Source organism: Arachis hypogaea, chromosome 6 (genome assembly GCF_003086295.3).
Source record: "Arachis hypogaea cultivar Tifrunner chromosome 6, arahy.Tifrunner.gnm2.J5K5, whole genome shotgun sequence".
Classification (NCBI taxonomy): Eukaryota; Viridiplantae; Streptophyta; class Magnoliopsida; order Fabales; family Fabaceae; genus Arachis; species Arachis hypogaea.
Window position 1 is genome coordinate 118819524 of NC_092041.1, and position 23196 is coordinate 118842719.

A 23196-nucleotide genomic window follows, 5' to 3' on the forward strand; every position below is an offset into this window, starting at 1 on the left:
ATAACAACCTAAATAAAACAACCCAAACTTAAAATTTGAAACAACTTAAACAAATAATAATTTATAATTTATTTATAATTGATATTTATAAATATAAATAAATATAAATCTAAAAATTTGTAATGACGACACCTAAGCAAATAAACTTTCAGACTCAACGTATGAGCGCCACGTAAGCAAATGAGCTCCCCATTTGTATACTATAAAGATTTGTATACTATAAAAATAAAGATGCACACGCTGACACGTATAGGGCTCATTTTCATTTGATTCGTTTTGGCTCCTTTTATACAATTTATTATTCGTAAATGTAAATTTGCAAATAAATTTTTACAAAAGAATTTCGTATATACTAAGAACGAATTCGTTTTATGAAATTTAATTAAGTAAGTTAATTTTAAATTTTAATGTTAAAAAAATTGTTAGATATTCTATAAACAGGCAATACCATACCTGTCCATACCATTGTCTCGTATCACTTTTCAAAGAATAATGTGTTTGGATATTAGTTTAGGTTGAAATATATAAATATTTATTTAATTATATAGACATGAAATTTAATCCAAAAATTTCTCTCTCAAAAATGAAACATATGAACAAATATTTTCCATTTCTACCTTCACAAAACACAAAAATATAGTAAAAAATATTTAAAACAAAAAATTATATAACTATAACCTTATATTCAAACCAAACAAATCTCCATCTCTGGTATCTCTATATTTTTATTTCAGGAATATTATTATCCTCTAGCCTTAGCAGGGGCATCATCTCCTGTAATATACAACATGTTGAAACATTGATATTGATGCCATTAATAAAGCATAATAATTTATTTATTGATTGATTCTTTAGATAAGTGGAAGGGAACTTTATAATTATATAATTAGAAGCTAATACATCATAGAAAATCTAATTATTAATTCATGAATATCTTAATACCTAAATTAGAAGTACATTTTAACTTATTTTCAAAATTAAATTATCAAAAGGCACACAGCTAGAACTTCACTCATACACTCCAAGATCAAATAGAGGAAACTCATTAATTTGTGAAACAAGAAGTTGGTCTCCTAAATTGCAAGATTTATAATTAGTTAATTAGGTGACTACTCATATGAAGATATTTTTATATAAAAATAACTAGAATTATTTTAGATCCATCAAAATTTATTAATTTTTGTTATTATTTAGCTATCAACTCAATTCTTTTAGTCTAGTTTCTTTAGTCTAATAATTCAACAAACATATTTTATTCCATACTTAATATTGATGTCTAACTAATAGTGAAAAACAATAAAAAAAAAGCACAATTAATTTTTAGGGGTGCCATTATTAATTGGAGATTCTGCTGTTTTTAGGAAGAAGCCCTCTATGTCTGCATGTTTCCACAGCTCAGTGAACATGTCATCTAAGCTGTACTTAAATTGAAACCCCAATTCTTTGATCTTCTTGGATGAAAATATAACAATGTCCAATTGATCTGGAATATCCCTGAACCTAAAATTCCAATACGTACAGTTAGCAATTTAGAATGGGAACATTGTGATATCATCTGATCTAACTGAAAAATAGATTAGTACAAGTAGCTCTTTTATATATCATACAGTGTTAGATATATAAGCTAAGATTAATAAAGTGACCTTACTTTGTAGGGACATTGTATTCATGGTATTTTTGGTTAAGCAATTTTGCTCTGTCATGAATGGTGGCTTCATGTGCAGAGAAAATGTATCTCCCTTCAGCTTTTGGATGCTCATAGAGGAACATATGATCAAGACAAAGGTCATCTAAGTGCACGAATTGATCTTGCTTTATTATTGAAAAATGTGCCTCATTCCCTGATGAGTGATGACAATTCATAAGTACTACTCCATCATTAAATTTCACCAACTTGTTTCCCTTATAATATTGTTCTTATTGTAAAAAATATTATGATATATATATAAGCTTCTGAAGTTTTCTTAGGAAGATAGAAAAAATTGAAAAATAAAATCAAGAAGTAGCACAAAGGTTTAGTCAATTGGTCACCCAAGAGTCAATAACAATAGTAAAAAAAAAAAAAATTGATTGTTGTTCATATATGCATGAATGATACATTGATACTAATGCACCTGTGATGAGTGAAAGAGCAGTGATAAGGCTTGGTGGCATTGTTGGCATGAGAAATGGACCAACTACAACAGGTGGAATAATTGAGATGAAGTCTATGTTGTTTTCTTTGGCAAATTCCCATGCTTCTTGCTCTGCCTGTGTCTTAGAAACAAAAAACATCTGCAAGAAATCGATTCTAGATTATAATCATTTATGTATCTTTCTAATAGTGTAAATTTAAAAAAAAAAATTATTTATAACATGTATAAAAACTCTTATAACTAAAAGATTTTGAATTTTATCCATGAAATTTGTTCAGATGACACTGATTTTTCTATAAAAAAAAATAAACTAAAAATAACAATTGAATTAAATTGAATTCACCAATTAAATGTCAAGAAATGTTAGCTTAATTTGTCCCAAATCATATGCAATTTTATCAATGTGTAATAGCACAAGATAGGAGGACCAAATTATGTACAAAAAGTTTTACTTAAATTAAGAGTTTGTAACATTATATTAGATGATTAAAGAGTTTTTTTTAAAAAAAAAAGAGGGCATATGATTATGATGAAGACTTATACTAACCCAGCCAGTCATTTTGACTCTTCTACGGAAGTCAACGTCACTCCACCATGTCTCATCGATCAAAGGCTTTTGTTGTTCTGTAACATCCACAGTTCCTGCTGAGGATGTGAATATCAACCTTCTCACAGTTTTGGCCTTCAAGCATGCTTTCATTATGCCTATTAATCCGTTTGTTGTGGGCTTTATTACTTCATTCTGCAATTCTCCAATCCAAATTTTCCAATTAATCCATATTCAGTGTTCATCAATATTGCAAATTTCAAGAGTTTTACAACTAATTTTCATAAGGTTTTTAGTTAATATAAATAACACTATAGGAAACAAGTTAGGTTGGTCTCGTTAGCTCATTAGTCTATTAAGTAAGTGTCAAAAGTTTGAATTTCGCTTTATACATGCAGCAACTTATTGATCAATGACAAATCTTTAAATAAAACTAAAAAATGTTTCGTAATCAAATCTGTTTTAACTACATTATTTGTAATTAAGTCATCGTATTCGTACGGTATACAATTTATATCAAAAAAGTAATTTATGTCATTCAATTAAGAGCTTAATGCTTCATTATCGTGCATTTCAATTAAAATCAAATTCTCTTTCTGTTACAACTTATATTTAAGAAAGACAAAAAAAAAAAAACACTCGTGAATTCGATGGAATGTTATAAAAACAGAAGTTTTTAATTGATTATTATTTAGATTAATTATTTCGCTCATCGTTATAATTTTATCAAATTTTTTAGTTAGATCCTTATGATTTAAAATTTTGTAATTAAATTCTTATGTTATTTTTAATGAGTCCCTTTTATAATATAAACATAATAATTCAGTAACAGTTATTTTAAAAATATTTCACAAATTATCTCTTACATCAAATATAAAAATAATTAACAATAATGACTAAAAAATTTTATTTAATATAAAAGTTAAAATTTAAACTATAAAAATTAAATTAAAAATTTATAAAATTATAAAAACTAACATAATAACATTAATATACCTCAGGATCCTTGGACTCAAAATCCATGGGGTTGGCAACATGGAAAAACTAACAAAGAGATAGCTTGGCCTTTGCACCTTCCAATTCCACTAAATACTTCACCTTCTCCATATTAGCTATATACATAATATTAGTTATATGTAAAATGTCAATTTATACCGATATCTAATTATATATTATCTCTAACGAGTTATAATTCAAATGACATAATCTCTCCATTTTTATTTAAAGATTTTAAGTTCGAGTATCATTCTTAAATTTAAAAAAAAAATCTAAACATGATCCATGAAACCTGAAGTTGAACCCATGCTACTCCCTCTCTATAGTTCTTGTTATTTTTATTTCTATTTATTATTATTATTATTTATTATTATTATTATTATTATTTCTTTGGCTTCTTTAGTTGCTGGTAACAATTTAAATAATAGTAGGGGAAAAAGACATATAGGTCCTGATTTTTTAAATTTTTGACAAATACATCCCTGACAAAATTTAAATACAAAAATTAGCAAACGGAGGACAATTTAGTCTTTCCGTCTATTTTCCTCTCATACACCAAACGGAACTGGCTGACGTGGATGAAACGATGTCCAGGTGTCTGTTACGGTGCCACGCTGGAAGGGAAATAAAGTTCGAAGGACAAATAAGTCTTTGACGTCATTTTACAAATAAAGTTTGAAGAACAAATAGGTCCTTTAGAATTTTTTTTTTCAAAATTAATAAACTCCTTTCTTAAATTCTCTCATCTACCTCTCTCCATTTTTATATTTCTCTCTACTATATTAGTAATTTGACAAATCAAAATGTCATTTGATTTTTTTTACAATTAAAATATTTTAAATGTAAAAGTATACACATTAAATTATTTTAAATTTTAGATAACAAATGTTAAAATTAATTATTAATAAAAATTAGACTTTTTCATATAAAAATAATAACTAAAAATCTTATTATTTAATTTTTTATCTGCGGATATCTTGGTCTTCTTAGTCAAAAACTTTTGTCAACTTACGACTTTTTTGTAAAAATAGTTTGATTTTATAAATCTTTTGTGTCATACATAATTTATACTGTTAGAACAAAGTGAACTATAATTTTTTAAAACAAATTATTCTCGTAATGTTATTATGGATAAAAATACTAGTTCTAATATAATACACAAATGCACTAATACTAACTTAATACATGAATGATGCACAAATGAACTAATGCTAACTTGATGCATAAATGAATTGATGCTAACTAATGCCACTGGTATGATGAAAATTGAACTAATGCAATTTAACAAATTCTAATATAATACACAAATGCACTAAAACTGAACTAATGCAATTTAAGAAAAAAAATAGAAACAGAACAAGCCCAATTTCTATAATTTTAATACAAATAATTTAAATTGCAGAGTACAACAAGTTAACTAGATTTTAAATTACAAGCATAATTTTATAAACTAATTCTCATAATACAAACATAATAGAAGCATAATGAAAAAAAAATCTCAAGGACCTATTTGTCCTTCGAACTTTATTTGCAAAATGATATCAAGGACTTATTTGTCCTTCGAACTTTATTTCCCTTCCAGCGTGACATCGTAACGGACACCTGGACACCGTTTCAGCCACGTCAGCCAGTTTCATTTGGTGTATGAGAAGTAAATAGATGGAAGAATTAAATTGTCCTCCGTTTATTAAAGTCAGGGGCTTTTTTATATTTAAATTTTATCAAAAATGTATTTATCAAAAATTTAAAAAGTCAGAAATTTATCTATCTTTTTCCCTAATAGTAGTAACGAAAGACAATGGTAAGTGAGTGGTACTTTTTTCTGGAACAAATGGTAAGTGAATTCTAGGTAAACAAATAAGCAATTGTTTAACCAAATTATCATCTTGTTTACCAGCATTTCTAAACTTATGTGAATAATTATATATAGAAGGACCACTTGGAAGAATAATCCCATTCAATTCAAAATGAATCAACATTCTTCTTCTTTATCTTTTAGTTTAATTAATTCTCTTCTTTTTCAAGCATCGATAATAACAATCCAAGCATATTCTTACAATCTCACACTACTTAGGGACAAATCTTTATATATCACTTCCATAAGTTTTCAGTAATCCTTTTAAATTTTTTGGTGACTGAAATAAATTAAACAAAAAAAATAAAATAAATAAAATAAAGAACTACTTAAATAGAGAGATAATCTCGTTTAAGATTATTTTTAAACTCCTCTCAAAGTGAAAGAAGTTTCAAATGCAAAAATTGTAACTTCATCGTCATCTTTAACATAGTATCTGCAACCGTGTTTGCATATCTCATAATCAAACGAAAGTCAACACGCCAATTTCAATGCATGATATCTCTTATTTTGAACACCAATGAATCAATAAATTCAAAACCATCTTGAGTAACAAGATTAAATGCTTCCACACAATCCGTCTAAATTTAATTTGTTGAATTAGTTTTCTAAATGAAGAATTTACTCAATTCCAAGCGTAATTTTAATGGAATATTTCTGGACTACTATTTTTGATATTTACAAAAAATAAACTAAATTAGAATTGAAATTTATATTAAAATTATATATGAAACATATCTCATTTTGGAGAGACAATTATCTTGATAAAAAATCAATAGAATTTTGTTACTTGTATAATTATTTTAATAGAATAATTAAAAGTAGTATAAAATTTAAATTAAATTAGCACTAAATATATATTAATTAAAGTGTCAAATCTCATATTTATTTTTAAATTACTATTTATAGTAGATCACTTTACGAATACTAATATTGTATTTTATGAAATTTAAAATAAAATTGAAATAAAAATTAACATGGGATTATAGACAAGAGTTTGATAACTATAAGTCTTGTCCAAACCTTATCTTTATTTGAAGTTTGAATTAGAGTATCTTGATTTTAATGCACACAGAATGTTGTATATCTCTAGCACGTGATCACATTCTAATTCATTGAGTCAGATCTTTCACTCAACACGTGATCACTTACCGGCATGGAATTTGGCTGGGGAGTAGTGGCTGATTGACTTACTGGTCAACGTGGGACTAAATATTCAATGTGCGTGCTTAAAATCGTAAATTGGGGGTAACATTTGAATTGCAGATTAGTAGGACTTAATTTACAAAATAGATGCCAAAATATGAATAGACTTTAGCTTGGAAAGGGTTTTGCAAATTATAATGATAGTCAGATAATATGATTTGATAATAAAAAACTAATTACCATATATTTTGTATTTAGATAGATACTCTATATGAATAATTAATTTAATGATTATTATTAGTACACGTGGTATATGTTTCGAAGCATATCTGAAATGAATTTATGTGTAAATTGGGTTTGAAAAAGAGATTACAGAAGGTGCAAGGTGACTTGAACGTGATTTGCATCTCCGAAAAATGATAAAGTTACTTACAAAAAATTCCGACCTTATTTAGCCAGAATTTTAGATAAATTTATGAGAATTAGGATCGAAAAATATTTATATTTGGTGGGATATTTATGGTATAAAATAATAATTTAGTTATCATTTTTGTATCTCTTCACTTATAAAAATGGGTGATTATTTTTTTAATATATAAGAAGTTATCCGGTTGGTGATTGAAAAATATTTTTGATAAAGGTAAATCGATTCGAAGAAAGGCAGAAACAGTTTTTCGAAAAAATGTGTGCGTAAGCATGGGATTAGAAGTGATTGACACGGATTAGACTTCGATTGACTTATTAATCGGATAAGTTTAATCGAACAAGACACTCGAATGAGTGATCGAACGGTTATGGTAGTGAGGAAGTTAAAGGCATTCATTACACGAAAAATTTATGGAAAACGTGTGCAGTCAAGAGGCGGGAACGATTACCAAGGAAAAGGCAATTAAGGCTGTGATTTTTGTAATTAATTGTCAGTTAGTTAATGCAAATTATAAATATTAGAAAGTCTGAGGTAATAAGGGTTGGAATTTTACTTCAGAAAAACACTCAAGCACACTCATATCTCAGAGAATTTCTGAGTCTGCAATCGAGTTCATTTTCTGTAGGGTTCCTTCCATGTTTTTATCTCTTTAATTTATCTTTTATGTAAACTTTATCTTTCAAGTAACTTTATCTTTTAAAGTGTTCTTTATCTTCATTCTCTGATTTACATTTCCGCACTTAAGTTTTTCATGCCAAAGTCCTTTGACATAATCGAAGGCATTTTACTGTTTTCTTTTAATTTTAACGCAAACTTTTTCATTTTCAATTTGTTTCTTTTTTCGAAAATGTTACTTTTTATTCCTTTCTTCAATTTACAAATTTTAGTTTACCTTTATTCTCAATTCCCATTTAATCGAAGATGTTTTGATGCACTTTTAAAAAATTGATACCTGCAAAGAGGAGTAGGTTTCACTCCTAAACCATTAGATATCGAACCACTATCGATTTGCTAAAAATCGACAAAACAAATTGGCATGCCTGGTGGGACGGTTTTAAAAATCGAAGTGTGTCAAACAACTTTTTCAGTATTATTTAGTGTATGCGATTATGAAGTGGAAAAATCATTCACATGGCTGACGAGTTATCGAAGGTGAATGGTGGTTCATCCACCAATGATAGCATACAAGTATCTATGCAACAAGTCGACGTGTCTTCACGCTCGGAGGCTGCAATTGTGACTGAAAGTATAGTAGTTACGACTGTTCAGACTGGAAATGTAAGACGTAACATTTGTCCACGTGGCACTTTGCCACCATATAAACTTCCACTAACCGCTGGCTAGCCTCCTTATGGTCTCCCTCCTGGTTATACCCCACCGGTGGGTGATTTTATTCCGCCTATCCGTTTTGGGAATGCAAGTGGAGCGAATAACACTCAAAATTCACAACAACATTTCGAGTACTCTCGTGATTATAATGTGGGCTCTACTTCGAATGCTGCTAATTCAATGGCGGTATATTGACAACAAGGGGAGGAAAGTCATCATGACTTAGTCAATTTATTGACACAACAAATGACTACAATTCTGAATCCCATGATGGCTGATCATGAATCAAAATTCGAGCGTCTTGCTAGACAAGTCGAAAGGATTGCTCGAATTGTTGACTATGATGAAGGTGAAAGGCATAATGCCAGGGGAAATAACGAAGGGATAGAAAATGTTTTTCAAAATGAAAACAACGTTTTAAATCAAGAAAATCCTTATGTAGTTCCCTGAGGTCAAAATGCTGATGACGTTTTAGCTAGATTACGTGCTAATCATGGCGGCAAACGTTATCAAGTCACTAGAATTGTGGAAGAAGTGCTTAATAGAGTGGGTCTAAGTGTTGGTTTTATAAATTGACCACACTTTGTATCTGCTTTCCTCCAAGTTGTTCAAATGGTTGAAGTGCCAATAGGGGTGAAGAATCCAAAGATAGTCACAAAGTTTACTGGTGAAGTTGGAGAAACAACCACTGAACATGTTGCTCGTTATTTGGTCGAGATTGAGAACTTAGCTAATGATGAAAATTTAAAAATGAAGTTCTTTCTTTCTTCTTTGACGAAGAATGCATTTACTTGGTTTCCGAATCTCAGGCCAAATTCGATCACAACATGGAATTAATTAGAAACTGCTTTTCACACTCAGTTTTATCGAGGAAAAATGAATGTAGTAGTTACTGATCTAGTGGCTTTGAAACGCGAAGATGGTGAAACCATCGATGATTATTTAATGCATTTCAAAAACGCTAGAAGTAGATGCTATGTGTCATTACCTAAAAGAGCAACTATGGGGCTAAGATTCTATATGCGCGGGAAATTGCTTAATGTGCATATTCCTTATTTAGCCAATTTGGTCGAAAAGGTTCGTCAGACCGAACTCATGAAAAAAGAGAAAGAGAAGTATAGAAGTGAGCAAAGGTCAAAGAGTAAACCTTTTACTCGAAAAGAAAAGGTTGCGTATGTGACCATGGAGTCTTCAGATGAGGAAGTCGATTTTGAAACAGAAGTCGATTTGGCCGAACTTAAGAAATGCCCTCCATATGTTTGTTCTTTACTTAAAAAGCTTTCGAGTAGTGAAAAGTCGAATGATTCAAAACTAAAAAGTGGAAAGAAATACAGTTTTGATATTTCAAAATCTTACCGAATTTTCGATGTGTTGCTTAAAGATAAACAATTAATTCTGCCTGAGGATAGAACTTTACTTTCTGTGAAATATTTGAAAGGAAAGCCCTGTTGTAAATTTCATCAAGCAACAAGTCATTCGACTAACAGTTGTGTCCATTTCAGGGACTTAATTCAGGAAGCAATAATAGAAGGACGGTTGAAATTTGATGATGGCAAGAAGGAAATGGAGGTTGATGTTGATCCCTTCAATGTTGATGCCAGTTATGTAAAGCCATGTTTTGGAGTTAATATGGTTGGCATGTCCTATGACTTCGATGTGACTCTAGACGATTTTGAGTCACAGGTGAGATCTGCATATCCCAGAGTAGGGGTTGGTTTGTTGGGCTTTTTGGTTCAGCAAAAAATCAAAGACCGAAACGTATCTCTGTGTCCTCGGTACAATGCTTTTTTTTTATGCCGAAGCGGCAACAATCTTCGAAAAGGAAAGGATGAAGAAAGAATTGGCTCATAGAGAAGAGCAGGCACGACAGAGACAACCGATCCGGTGTATAGAGGGTTCTAGCTCAAAGACCCCTTCACAAAATATGGCTACACCTATAAGCCGATCCCAGGCAATAGGTGTTCAGTGGATTAGGAATTGTCAGGAAATCCAGAGACGTGATCATCTGTATCGACGAAATCCACAATGGGGACATCGAGCACCTTCTCGAAATCAATATCCCTACTATCGGGGTCGAGCCAGGGGTTACCCGAAAGGAAGGGGTGGAAGGAGAAATTTTAATCAGAGTAAGAAACCTCAGTCAGAGATAGGCAAGGAAGTAAGCAAGGGGGCAACGCCTTCTGTGCATTCTCGAATCGTCTTTCCCTCTGATGGAGAGACTTACCCAAGGAAATTCCATCACCTGCAAAGATGGAAAAAGGCAAGGCAATAGCCCAATCCTCAGGAGTCGATAAAAATAAAGATGTCGATGTTGATGAAGAGTATTTTGATGAAGGGGATGATGACATGATAGGGACGATTTCGATCATTCCAACTGAGTACCTTGGGGAATGTGAAAGTAATCCAGATGAAGATTATGATCTGGAAGATGAGGAGGCTTTCTCCTTTATTCGGATTGAAGATGAGCCAGGGTATTTCCCTCGGCCCACTAAAAAACAAATGTCCCATTTACGCCCACTTCATATTACTACCATTTTGAATGGGTTCAAGATAAACAAAGTCTTGATTGATGGTGGATTGGTGGGGCAGCAATCAGTCTTCTACCTGAGAGGATCTTAAGAAAGGTGGGAAAACATCCTGATGATTTGGTTCCCACAAATACTGCTGTAACAGATTTCAGTGGGACTTCTACACCAGCAAAAGGGCTGGTCACTTTCACTGCGAAGGTTGGGTCATCGGAAAGACATTTTGTGTTTGTGATAGTTCCATCAAAGGCCAATTATAATGCTTTGTTAGGGTGAGATTGGATCCATGGTGTGGGGGCCGTATCTTCTACTGTGCATCAGAGCGTGCTTCTGTGGACTAAGGAGGGTAAACCTGAAATCGTCAAGGCAGATTCAAATTTATATATCGAACAACTGCATGTCAATTTCAGGATGTATAATCGTAAGTTAAAGCCCTTAAATGTTAATCGATCACTGAATCCTTATAATTGTGAAGGGTGCTACTTGTCTTCGAAAGGCCTCTCGGTGAAGCTACGCTATCTAGAGTTGGGTTTTGAACCAACTAGTTGGGACTGTCTTTCTTGAAGATCTTGGAGAAACTGCTCTATGGGTCAGGTTGAGGAAGTTTCCGACTACCTGGTAACTTTATGTAACTACTTAAGTAATTTTTATTCTGTAGAAAATAAAGATGATTCTTCTGATGAAGTTGGATCACATAATGTTAGTAGTCTTTCTAGTAATGATAATATCGATTCAATGTCTTCAGTCAAATTTTGTTATAATTTTCCTTCTTCTTGTAATGAAAGTAATGATGCAAGCCAGACTGCCGATTTTATAACAGAGGCTGAAGGTTGTGGTAGGCTTAGAGAAGGGGGGTTGAATCTATGCCTTCCTTTGTGTAGCTGTTATAACCCTTTTAAACAAAACTTTCAATCTTGATTCTGTTTGTACTCAGCAGCGAAAATTTATGAGATAATTTATTTTTGTCTCATGAATATCAGAAAAATAGAACACAGCAGAGAAGAGAAAAGTTAACACCAGCATATATCCTGGTTCGGTTGCCTTGTGCTATGCAACCTACGTCCAGTCTCCTCCACAACAATGGAGGAATTTTCACTATAGTTAAAAGTATTACATACACCAATTTCACACTCAAGTTCTAACCTAACTTGACATTGGCTATGCTAGCACCTAACTATTCACTCTTAGTGCTAACCCAACTAAGAAAGGGATACCAAACAGGTACAAGATACAAGACACTTAACCAACCTAAAGAAATTAGAAAATAACTCTAGAATTTTCTCTCAAGTGTATCACTCAGCCTTTTTCCACTCATGGCTTTTACTTGAGCTTTCTCACAATGCATTTTTTCACAAGAAATTATAGAAAGATAAACATAGAAAAGTACATTACAATCAGTAAAACATGAAGGAGATTGACTTCATCGACAGCCTCTTTGCTATGTGCGAAACCAGATTCTCAAACCTCAGATACAGTTCTTCAGTATAGGTCGAATGCTTCTTTGAAAGAAAACATTATCCTAGTAGAGGAACTTCTTTGCAGAACACCACTCTCACACTCTGGTTTTTTCTCCTTGGTTCTGAATGAGCGGGAAGTCTTCTTTTATTCTCCTTGCATGTTGCTGGGATCTTCTCCCAAGGTCAACACCTTGAGCCTTGAGCTTCACCAACCACAGATTCACTTTTTCTCAATAAAACTTAGAGTAGAAATTTTGCTTCTGACTTCTCCAACTTGACCGAAAGTCATAAATCAGTAACCATAGAAATCTTCCCATGGTCAACTTGATCTTAACCATTGAAAAACGACTTGGTCCCCAAGATATGTTTGAAACCGTGGATTCACAGCAGAGAAGAACAAAAACCATCTTTCCTCTGTATCCCATTTCGGATAGAGCAGATAGTTGGAAAGAAGAGAAGAAGATCTGATGCATGCAAGAGGAAATGGGTTACCTTTAACCTAAGCTTGATTTAGTTTGAACTGGTGATTTGATATCTGCCTTTCTAGCTTAATCTTTTTCTTTCTCTCTTCTTTGGTGAAAAGCTTATGGAAGAAGCTCTCTCTCTTTCTCTTTCTTACTTTTCTGAAGCTTGTGATTTGACATGGTCAGAGAGGAGAAGAACGTTTCTTGTGGTGTGAAATCAAGTTTGGAGGGAAATAAAATCAACTCGGGCTTGGATCAGTTTGTGATATGCTTGGCCCGCTATGATTTCTTTTGCTTCTTTCTTTACTTTTCCTTGGGCTCTCAATTTTGCTTTCATCCTACCACCTCTTGTTTTATTTTCCATTTCATTTGGGCTGCTCAAATTAATTAAGGCCTACAACATAATAATAAATGATTAGTAATATATACTCATTAATTAATTAATCAACACTAATTATTTATTTTGGCAAAAATAATGTTTGTCATCACTAATTAATTTAGTTAATTTTTTAACTCAACAGAGGCTCATTGTGTAGAAAATCAAAGTAATGTTAATGTATTGAATAATCGAGTTTCTTGTATTTCTGATGATATTATTGATTTTACTTTTGATTGCATATATGATCTAGAACCATTGGGTTTTGAGAATTATTCAGTAAAAGATGATGATCATTATAAAGGGTTTGAATCTCAAGATCCCTTGGAGGAAATTAACCTAGGGACTTCGGATGATGTTCGAATTACATATATATGTAAAGATCTTGTTGATCCGTTTCGAACTGAGGTCTTTAATCTTTTACACGAGTTTAAGGATTGTTTTGCTTGGGATTATCATGAGATGTCTGGTCTTGATCATTCACTTGTAAAACATCGATTAGCGCTAAAACCGAATGCTAGACCTATGAAGCAAACTCCTAGACGTTTTTCTCCTGAAATTAATGAGAAAATCAAAGAAGAAATAGAACACTTGATTAAGGCAAATTTTATTCGAACTGCACGCTATGTTGAGTGGGTTTCGAATATTGTCCCAGTAATGAAGAAAAATGAGAAGTTAAGAGTATGTATCGATTTTCGAGACTTGAATAATGCTACTCCAAATGATGAATATTTCATGCCGATTGCAGATATGTTGATTGATTCTGTGGCAGGAAATGAAATTCTCTATTTTATGGACGGTTATTCGGGATATAACAAAATCTTTATTGCAGAGGATGACGTGTCCAAAACTGCTTTCCGTTGTCTTGGAGCGATTGGCACTTATGAGTGGGTAGTTACGCCTTTTGGTTTGAAAAATGCTGGTGCAACATATCAGCGCACAATGAATGCTATTTTCCATGAGTTTATTAAAAAATTTATGGAAGTCTATATTGATGACATCATGGTCAAGTCGATTTCGGTGAGTCAACATATCAACCACTTGAGGAAAGAATTTGTTACCATGAGGAGAAAATGGTTAAAAATGAATCCTTTGAAATGTGCTTTTGGTGTATCGGACGAAAATTTTTTGGGTTTTGTTGTTCATAAAAAAGGAATTTCCATCGACAAAAATAAGACAAATACGATATTGGCGTTGTCTGCGCCCAAATCGAAGAAAGAAGTACAATCCTTTTTAGGCAAGGTGAATTATCTTCGAAAGTTTATTTTAAATCTGTCAGATCGAACTCGAGTGTTCGCATCTTTAGTGAAATTGAAAAATAATTTGCAATTCGAATGGACAACAGCGCATTAGTTGGTGTTTGATTCGATTAAAATTTATTTGTCTAAAGTCCCGATTATGGCGAATGTTCGTCTATTTGAACCCTTGAAATTATACATTGCAGCATCTGAGAGCACTATTGGGTGTATGTTGACCCAAGATGATGAAAACAGGCATGAGCGAGCGGTTTACTACCTTAGTCGAGTCTTAATTGATATCGAAACAAGGTATTCTCCAATCGAAAAATTATATTTGTCTCTATACCATGCTTGTATGAAATTAAAATATTATATGGTGACAAAATCGGTAAAAGTTATTGCACAAACTAATCTAATTAAATATATGTTAAGTTTTCAAATGTTACATGGACGAATAGAAAAATGGATGCTGTTATTAATGGAGTTTGATTTACAGTATGTACCAGCCAAGGCTGTAAAAAGACAGGTCATTGTAGATTTTCTTATAGATAATTCGAAAGATCTGAATGACCAGGGAGCAAATAGAATCGATATTGAGATCGATTATTGAAAATTATATTTTGATGGATCGAAACATAAAGATAGTGCAGGTGTTGGAATTTTAATTATCTCACCAGAAGGAATTTCGTCAGAATTCTTATTCGAATTAAAATATCCTTATTTGAATAATGTGGCAGAGTACGAAGCTTTGATTTTGGGTCTTGAAATATTAATTGGTAAAAGAACTTTGGAAGTTCAGATTTTAGGGGATTCTCAATTGGTATTAAAGCAGTTATCAAAGAAATTTAGGTGCAATAATGAGATGTTACAGAAGTACTTATTAATTGCTTGGGAGTTGTTAACTGCTTTTCGAAGAGTTTCTTTGGTTCACATTCCCAGAATCCATAATGAAATTACTAATGAATTAGCCCAGATCGCTTCGAGATATAGGATTAGTCCAGAAACTTTTAAGAAATTGGCTAGTGCCCATCAAATTTTAGTGCCAGCAAATGAAAGACAAGTTTTATGCATAGATGAAGTGGTAGAGAAAGAAAGCGCAAATTTCGAGAGACGTATCGAGTGAGTTAGTATTAATGGGAGTTTAAATGATAATTATTAATGATTTACGAATTTGAGATTTAAATTTGGATTAAGTGTTTCATCTTCTGATAATGCTATCAAATGTAAACACGTTAATCCAAGAGAGAAATTTATTGATCGAAAAATATTTTTGATAAAGGTAAATCGATTCGAAGGAAGGCATAAATAGTTTCTCGAAAAGGTGTGTGCGTAAGCATGGGATTAGAAATGATCGACACGGATTAGACTTCGATTGACTTATTAATAGGATAAGTTTAAATGAACAAGACACTCGAATGAGTGATCGAACGATTATGATAGTGAGGAAGTTAAAAGCATTCATTACGTGAGGAATTTATGAGAAACGTGCGCAGCTAAGAGGCGGGAACGATTACCAAGGAGAAGGTAATCAAAGCCGTGATTTTTGTAATTAATTGTCAGTTACTTAATACAAATTATAAATATTAGGAAGTCTGAGGAAATAAGGATTGAAACTTTGTTTCAGAAAAACACTCAAGCACACTCACATCCCAGAGAATTTCTGAGTCTGCAATCGAGTTCATTTTCTGTAGGGTTCCTTCCATGTTTTTATCTCTTTAATTTATCTTTTATGTAAATTTTATCTTCCAAGTAAATTTATCTTCCAAGTGTTCTTTATCTTCATTGTCTGATTTACATTTTCGCACTTAAGTTTTTCATGCCAAAGTCTTTTGACATGATCGAAGACATTTTACTGTTTTCTTTTAATTTTAACGCAAATTTTTTCATTTTCAATTCATTTCTTTTTCAAAAATTTTACTTTTTATTCCTTTCTTCAATTTACAAATTTTAGTTTACTTTTATTCTCAATTCCTATTTAATCAAAGATATTTTGATGCACTTTTAAAAAATTAATATTTACAAAAAAATAGATTTCACTCCCAAATCATTAGATATTAAATCACCATCAATTTGTTAAAAATCGACAAAACACTCCCGTTATAACATTATAATAGTTGTTGATCGATAAATAGCATGAGGTAATAGAGTGACATGACTCTGTCGAATTGGATATGTGAATTTATTATGCTATCTTAAATGGCCAAATCTTTAATGAGTCCATAATATTAAATTATTTGGACTAATGTACAAACAATATACTTGAATTGTTTCGAAATTGACATAAATATCAATAGTTGAGAATTGAGATAGTGGTGAATATTGGTGATTATTTTTTTTCTTTGAAACAAAAAGTTGAAAATAATAAAGTGGAGCATCAATAAAAAAAATATTAAATAAATAAAATAAATTAATATTTTTAATCATTTTTGTAATGTCATCAACAATCTAAAAAATTAAATATCACTCTACTTTTTGTAATTTTTAATTGACTTGTTGACTATTTCTGCAATACTTATTTTTTATTTATGAAGATTCTGTTATTTCTTTTTAACTAGGTGTTCCAAATGATAACAATAAAACCAAACTCACCAATATTCTATCAATTCGACTGTACGATTGACCTTTGAACCACGTAAACTTACGGTGATTCAATTTTATAATCATCAGTTCCATATTCTATATCCATATTTTAAAGTCTTTCGCTATTGCTGTGTTAATACACTAGCGCCTTTCCTTTCTTTCAACAGCACAATCTTATTGAAGTCACCCATATAGTAAAGAGAAACTTGACATATTCCCATTAAAAAAAATTCAACTCTTCCCACACAGCAAATTTCTCCTCCCTTGTATGCACACCATACACCAAACAAATCGCACAATAAAAATTATTGTTTGTCAATTTTCCTTCTATACACAACCATTTCTCTTATTTGTAACAATTATTCAACCTAAATATCATAGCATCCCACATGATTAAGAAACTTCTGGAAGTACTTTCCGTTTCCACAAATTTCTGATCCATCGCATCATTACTCCAAAATTACACTACATCAAATTTAGTAATCACCTCTTTCTTTGTCTCTATCAATCTTAACATATTCATATTATTGTTATGCTTAAATTTTTTATCATTCTTCATTTTCCAACATCCCCTAAATCCCTCACATTCTACGAACTAAAATCGTTTAAAAACTTTATTACACACCTTAGTCTGATTTTTGGTGCGGTTCAATTTTTATCTTTGGTCAGATAGCTAATTAATTTTGTTGTTTTTTCTTAATAATTATTCATATTCACAATTAGATATCATATAATTATTCATATTTTTTATTTTATAATTTAAATTTTTAAGAAAAAAAAATTGATGAGAGGTGACATATACAGGAAAAAGAAAAAGAAGGGAGAGTTGATGGGAGATATAAAATTGCTCAACCACAATATAGAAATAGTTCAATATAACATATAAGTGATACTCAAAATCAAACAGAGCATTTGCCATTTGGTGACTTGTTGAAAGACAACCCTGACTTCTTAAAAACCATGATCAAGAGCACAAAGATATGGACTTATATTTATTCATTTGTGTGTGATATGCCATTTATTCTTGTTGTCTTTGCCTCTTTGCAGTAGTTTTAATAATATTAGGAAGGATCACTTGATATCTTTGCATGCTTCATCATCATTTTCTGGAGTTGCAAGTTTATTATTATTAGGAAGGAGGCCTTTTTCTCTGCATGTGTCAACTGCTCCAGTGTACATGTTCTCTAATGTGTATTTGAATTGGAAACCCAAATCTTTGATCTTGTTGGAAGAAAATCTGATAAGCTCCAATTCATCTGGAATATTCTTGAACCTATAATTCCATTGTGCTCAAATTATACCAACATTCACTATTTTTTCCCCCAATGCACGTTGTGATTAATATATATACATCAATTAAATTTAACACTTATTATTTGTATATCAAAAGTCAACCATAATCAACCACGATATATACAAATATGTATTTTACATCTCATAAAAGATTTTATCGTATTACTATAAATAAATTTGATTATCACAAAAAAACCTTTAATTATTTGTTTATTGCAATTCTGATAGGTTTGATAAATATTTTTGTGATATTTATTATGTAAAAATATTTTTAATTTATCTATTACGTTCAGTATAATTATATAAAAATAATTTTATTTATTTATTATATTAAAATATTTTTATAAGTAGTCTAGGAAGACGAGATTTAGTTTTTGGACACTTAATTAAGTGGATAAGTAAAATAATTAATCACGTGACAACCTGAACATTTTACCTCTTTATTAAACATCATCTAAAATTATTAATTGTCAATAAAAATAGTTATAAAGTTATTTCGTATAATTCTCATGATTAATTATTTAATTAAAAAATATGTAAAAATTGGTATGTATAAATATACACAATATATAGCGACTAATTTAATAATTAATTTTTTATATACACATAATATTTTTATAATTTTAATTAGTATAATTTCATAAAGATATAAGTTAAAGTGTTTAGTTTTTTAATATACTGATAATACTGTGTCTTTTAATGATGTAGTAATATATTATTAATTATATTAATCGAATTTATATACAAATTGAATATTAACTTATAATGTGAATATAGGTGAAAATTTATATGCAGTTGTTTTATACATGAAGTTGATATTTAAAAATTATTAAATAATTTAATTAAATTGTTATTTAATAATTTTTAACTATCAATTTTACATAAAAATAATTATATGTGAGTCTTTATTTTTTAAATAATATAAACTTCTTACTCAAGTTTGGCACATTTAATTTGTCATTACTTTAGTAATTCATTTTTCTTTTAGCTTTAACTGTGAAATTAAAGATACCCTTTGAGAAAAAAAAATCAGTAATTAAGTTAAACATTGCTTATTAGTTAGAAATCAGTTAAAGTATACAACTATACATACAATTAATTAATTAATCAACGTAACAAAGCATGATGTGATATTTCTTACGTTGTGGGAACATTGTACTCTGGATATTTTTTGTTAAGAAACTTTGCAATCTGATGAATGGTGGCATCACATGCAGAGCAAATGTACCTCCCTTCAACTTTTGGCTGCTCGAATAGAAAAATGTGAGCACGACAAAGATCATCTAAGTGCACAAATTGCCCTTGCTTTATGATTGAATAATGTGCCTCATTCCCTGACAATTTAATCATTAGTATCACTCCATCATATAATCAATTTTTTCTCTATTAAATTCTTTATACAATAATAAAATTAAACAGATCATCTTTAAATTTTTCTTTCCAAAGAAGGAGTGTTAAAATTTAAAATATAAGATTTAGAGTTTAGAGTATTTTATTTTTTGTTCTTTTTATTTTTTTTCTACCTTTAATAATATATTAATTTTTATTACGATGTACCTGTGATGGGTGAAAGAGCAGTAATAAGGCTAGGTGGCATTGTTGGCATAATAAAAGGGCCAACTACAAGAGGTGGAATAATTGTGATGAAATCCATGTTGTGCTCCTTTGAAAATTTCCATGCTTCTTGCTCAGCAAGTGTCTTAGAAACAAAATACATCTAAAAAAAGAAGCAGAATATAAAGTTGAGACTCAAGGTGATTTGTTATAAATATAATTATGCTATTAGCAAGTAATTCCTAGATAAAATTGCAAATAATCCCCTTCTACATTTTAGGTTTGTGTAATTTTTTTAGGGTAAAGTATTAAATTGGTCCTCTACGTTTGGACGTAATTATGTTTTAGTCCTTAAGGTGTAAAGTATTCTATTTAAATTCAAAAAAAATTTATTTAGCATCAATTTAGTCCCACAATGAGATCAAAGTTAAATAATTAATGGAATGTCCTACATAACAACAGTACAAAAACAAAATCGATAATTTGGAGAACAAGTACAAGCTCCAAAGGCACAAAATCAACCGTGGATGCATCAATACGTTTATTTATTATTTTTCTTATAATATAAATAAAATATTTTCTATAGAACTAAAAAGAATGATAAATAAATGTATTGAGGCATCAACGATTTATTTTGTGTCTCTGAAACTTGTACTTGTTCTCCAAATTATCAATTTTGTTCTTATAGTGTTGTTATGCAAGACATTCCGTTAATTATTTAACTTTGACCATACTGTGGAACTAAATTGATGTTAAATAAAACTTTTTTGGATTCAAATAGAATATTTTAAATCTTAAGGACCAAAATAGAATTACATCCAAATATAGAGGACCAATTTATTATTTTACCCAATTTTTTTAATATGTGCAATAATATTATATATGCACTAAAAATCAATTATTAAATAAGCTATTGATATATATATATATATTGATTTTTTATGTATTTATAATATAATTGTTTAAAGAATTTAATTGTTAATCTGCAGTAAAAAGGTTTTACACAAAAAAAATACTCTTTTGTGAGGATGTTGTTTCTTAAAAAGACAACAAAACAAAATATATTAATCAATGAAAAAGGACTTTAAAATATTAACTAGTAAATGAATTTTTTTTAGTCAATATCAATTTTTTAAATTTTAAATTCTCTAAAAAATAAAAAATTATAATAATAAAAATACTATTATTAACTAATTAAAAATTAATTTTCTATAACCATTCGTATGTTATATACTAACCCAGCCAGTCATTTTGACTCTTCGGCAGAAGTCAACATCACTCCAACAAGTTTCATCATACAAATCTTTTTTGGGCTCTGAAACGTTCACTGTTCCTGCTGAGGATGTGAATATCAACCTTCTCACTGTTTTGGCCTTCAAGCATGCTTTCATTATGTCTATTACTCCGTTTATTGTAGGCTTTATCACTTCGTTCTGCATTTCAAATATATAATTAAACCATGTTTCTCAATTTACATACAATCATCATATATGTGAAATTTTTACATACCAAGATAAAATTAAACGTATATGATGATAAATTAAATTCATAATCTATATTCCGTTACAAATTTAACATTTATACCCATGAATGATTTTAATCATTTAATCACGTGTTATATATTTATTTATGAGCATTTATCACATGATATTATAAAAGTAGCAATGAATAAACATCTTTTATTTTTATTTATTTATTACTTCTCAAAAAAAGTTGGAATCCATTTATCATGCTTTATTTTCAAATGTAGTTGCAGTTGCAGTTATTTTTAAAGTATAAAGAAATTTTAATCCAATTGTCAAAAAAAATTAAATACTTTTTATAATCAGTACATGAATAGTTATCTAAAAAATAAATAATATTAAATTATTGTGTAAAATAATTTATGCTGTCACTGTATCATAATTAAAGTACCTCAGGGTCCTTGGACTCGAAATCCATGGGGGTGGCGACATGGAAAACTCCGGTGCACCCATTAATGGCTTCATCAAAGCTTCCCTCTTCACCAAGTTCAGCTTTCCACAGAGACAACTTGGCTTTCGCCCCTGGTAATTCCAGCAAATGCTTCACCTTCTTCATATTTGCTGTATATAATTAATAATACCACTTATAATGTTAATAATTAATAGATATTCTATCATTAATTTACCACTAACAGAATAATATTAATAAAGCTGAAAAACCAAAAGAATTAATTAATAACATTGAAAAAATCAGAGTGTATATATGTATGCTTGTTAATTTTGGTTTGAACACTAATCCATATGGTAAAATTTAAGTGAAAATTAAGGGGGACAAAATTAGTAAAATCATATTCTAGATAACTCTAAAGTCTAAACACAAAACTAAAACATATTTTGTTATTAGATAAAAAAATATATATTTATTCTTTCAAATATTATATTATTAAGAGAAAAAATAGTGCCAACGAGATGAAATTCAAATCACATCCTCTTTTTATCTTCAGTTAAAAATTTTAGATTCGAGTTTCATTTCTAACTTTAAAAAAATAGTGTTTCAAAAAATGTTACAAATATCGATATAAAGACTTGACCTGGGTCGCGCACGGTGGCTCGAACGGTGTAGCCATGCTCCAAGAGTCTCATGACAAGCCATGAACCGATGAAACCAGAAGCTCCGGTAACACAAACGGTTTCAGACACTGAACCCATGATCTTTCTCTGTTCTCTCTGTTTCTTTTATTTTCTCTTCTTGCTCTTCTATTTTTTTTTTGTCTGTTTTTATCTTTTTAGGTTTATAAATGCAATTGAGAACATTGCATGGATAAGGTACATTTTATAGATTCCTTGGTGGTGAAAGAGGAGTTATGAGAAGAATTCTAATGGAATGTTGTGAACTTTACCTACCCATCAAGTGATGAAATTTTGTTTGGCACGCACATGGGTCTACAAGAACATTGTGTGTGAATAATATTAACAATTAATTTGTGTTGTGTGGGCTTAGGCCTTGTCAAATTTTCTTTATGCTAAAACGTATTTAGACAAAAAAAAACATTTATAAATATGAGTATAATTTTATTATACTATTTATAGAGTTTAGTTACTATAAAATTGAATCAAATTTGATTATAAATATAAATATAAAAACTATTAAGCGTTTCTATATACAAGTTATTGTGTGATCTTCTAATAAAAAAAAGCAAAAAATTGTATGTAATTCCAAATTTAGAACAAAAAAAATGTATTATATTTGTTTTATAATGATATGAGATATTTTTTATTATATGTAAATTCTATATCAAGAACAATTGGTT

General features: G+C 30.1%; 1 protein-coding gene and 1 pseudogene across 1 annotated transcript; both read right to left on the reverse strand.

Moving 5' to 3' along the window:
• Positions 1 to 1237: 1237 nt before the first annotated feature.
• On the reverse strand, positions 1238 to 3720 carry LOC112697991 (bifunctional dihydroflavonol 4-reductase/flavanone 4-reductase-like; annotated as a pseudogene).
• Positions 3721 to 17901: 14181 nt separating this feature from the next.
• On the reverse strand, positions 17902 to 22697 carry LOC112697992 (dihydroflavonol 4-reductase). The gene is made up of 6 exons (XM_025751422.3): positions 22477 to 22697; positions 21837 to 22006; positions 21161 to 21355; positions 19926 to 20085; positions 19510 to 19702; positions 17902 to 18348 (listed from the first exon to the last, which is right to left on the reverse strand). The coding sequence occupies exons 1-6, from the start codon at positions 22592 to 22594 to the stop codon at positions 18147 to 18149; spliced, it is 1038 nt and encodes a 345-aa protein (XP_025607207.1). The 5' UTR covers positions 22595 to 22697; the 3' UTR covers positions 17902 to 18146.
• Positions 22698 to 23196: the final 499 nt, after the last annotated feature.

Coding starts and splice junctions, on each gene's coding strand:
- LOC112697992 (XM_025751422.3), bottom strand. CDS start 22,594: ATGGGTTCAGTGTCTGAAACCGTTTGTGTTACCGGAGCTTCTGGTTTC. Junction 20,086..21,160: donor GAGTCAAAATGACTGGCTGG/GTTAGTATATAA, acceptor TTCTTTTTTTAG/ATGTATTTTGTTTCTAAGAC. Junction 18,349..19,509: donor GAGTACAATGTTCCCACAAC/GTAAGAAATATC, acceptor ATGGAATTATAG/GTTCAAGAATATTCCAGATG.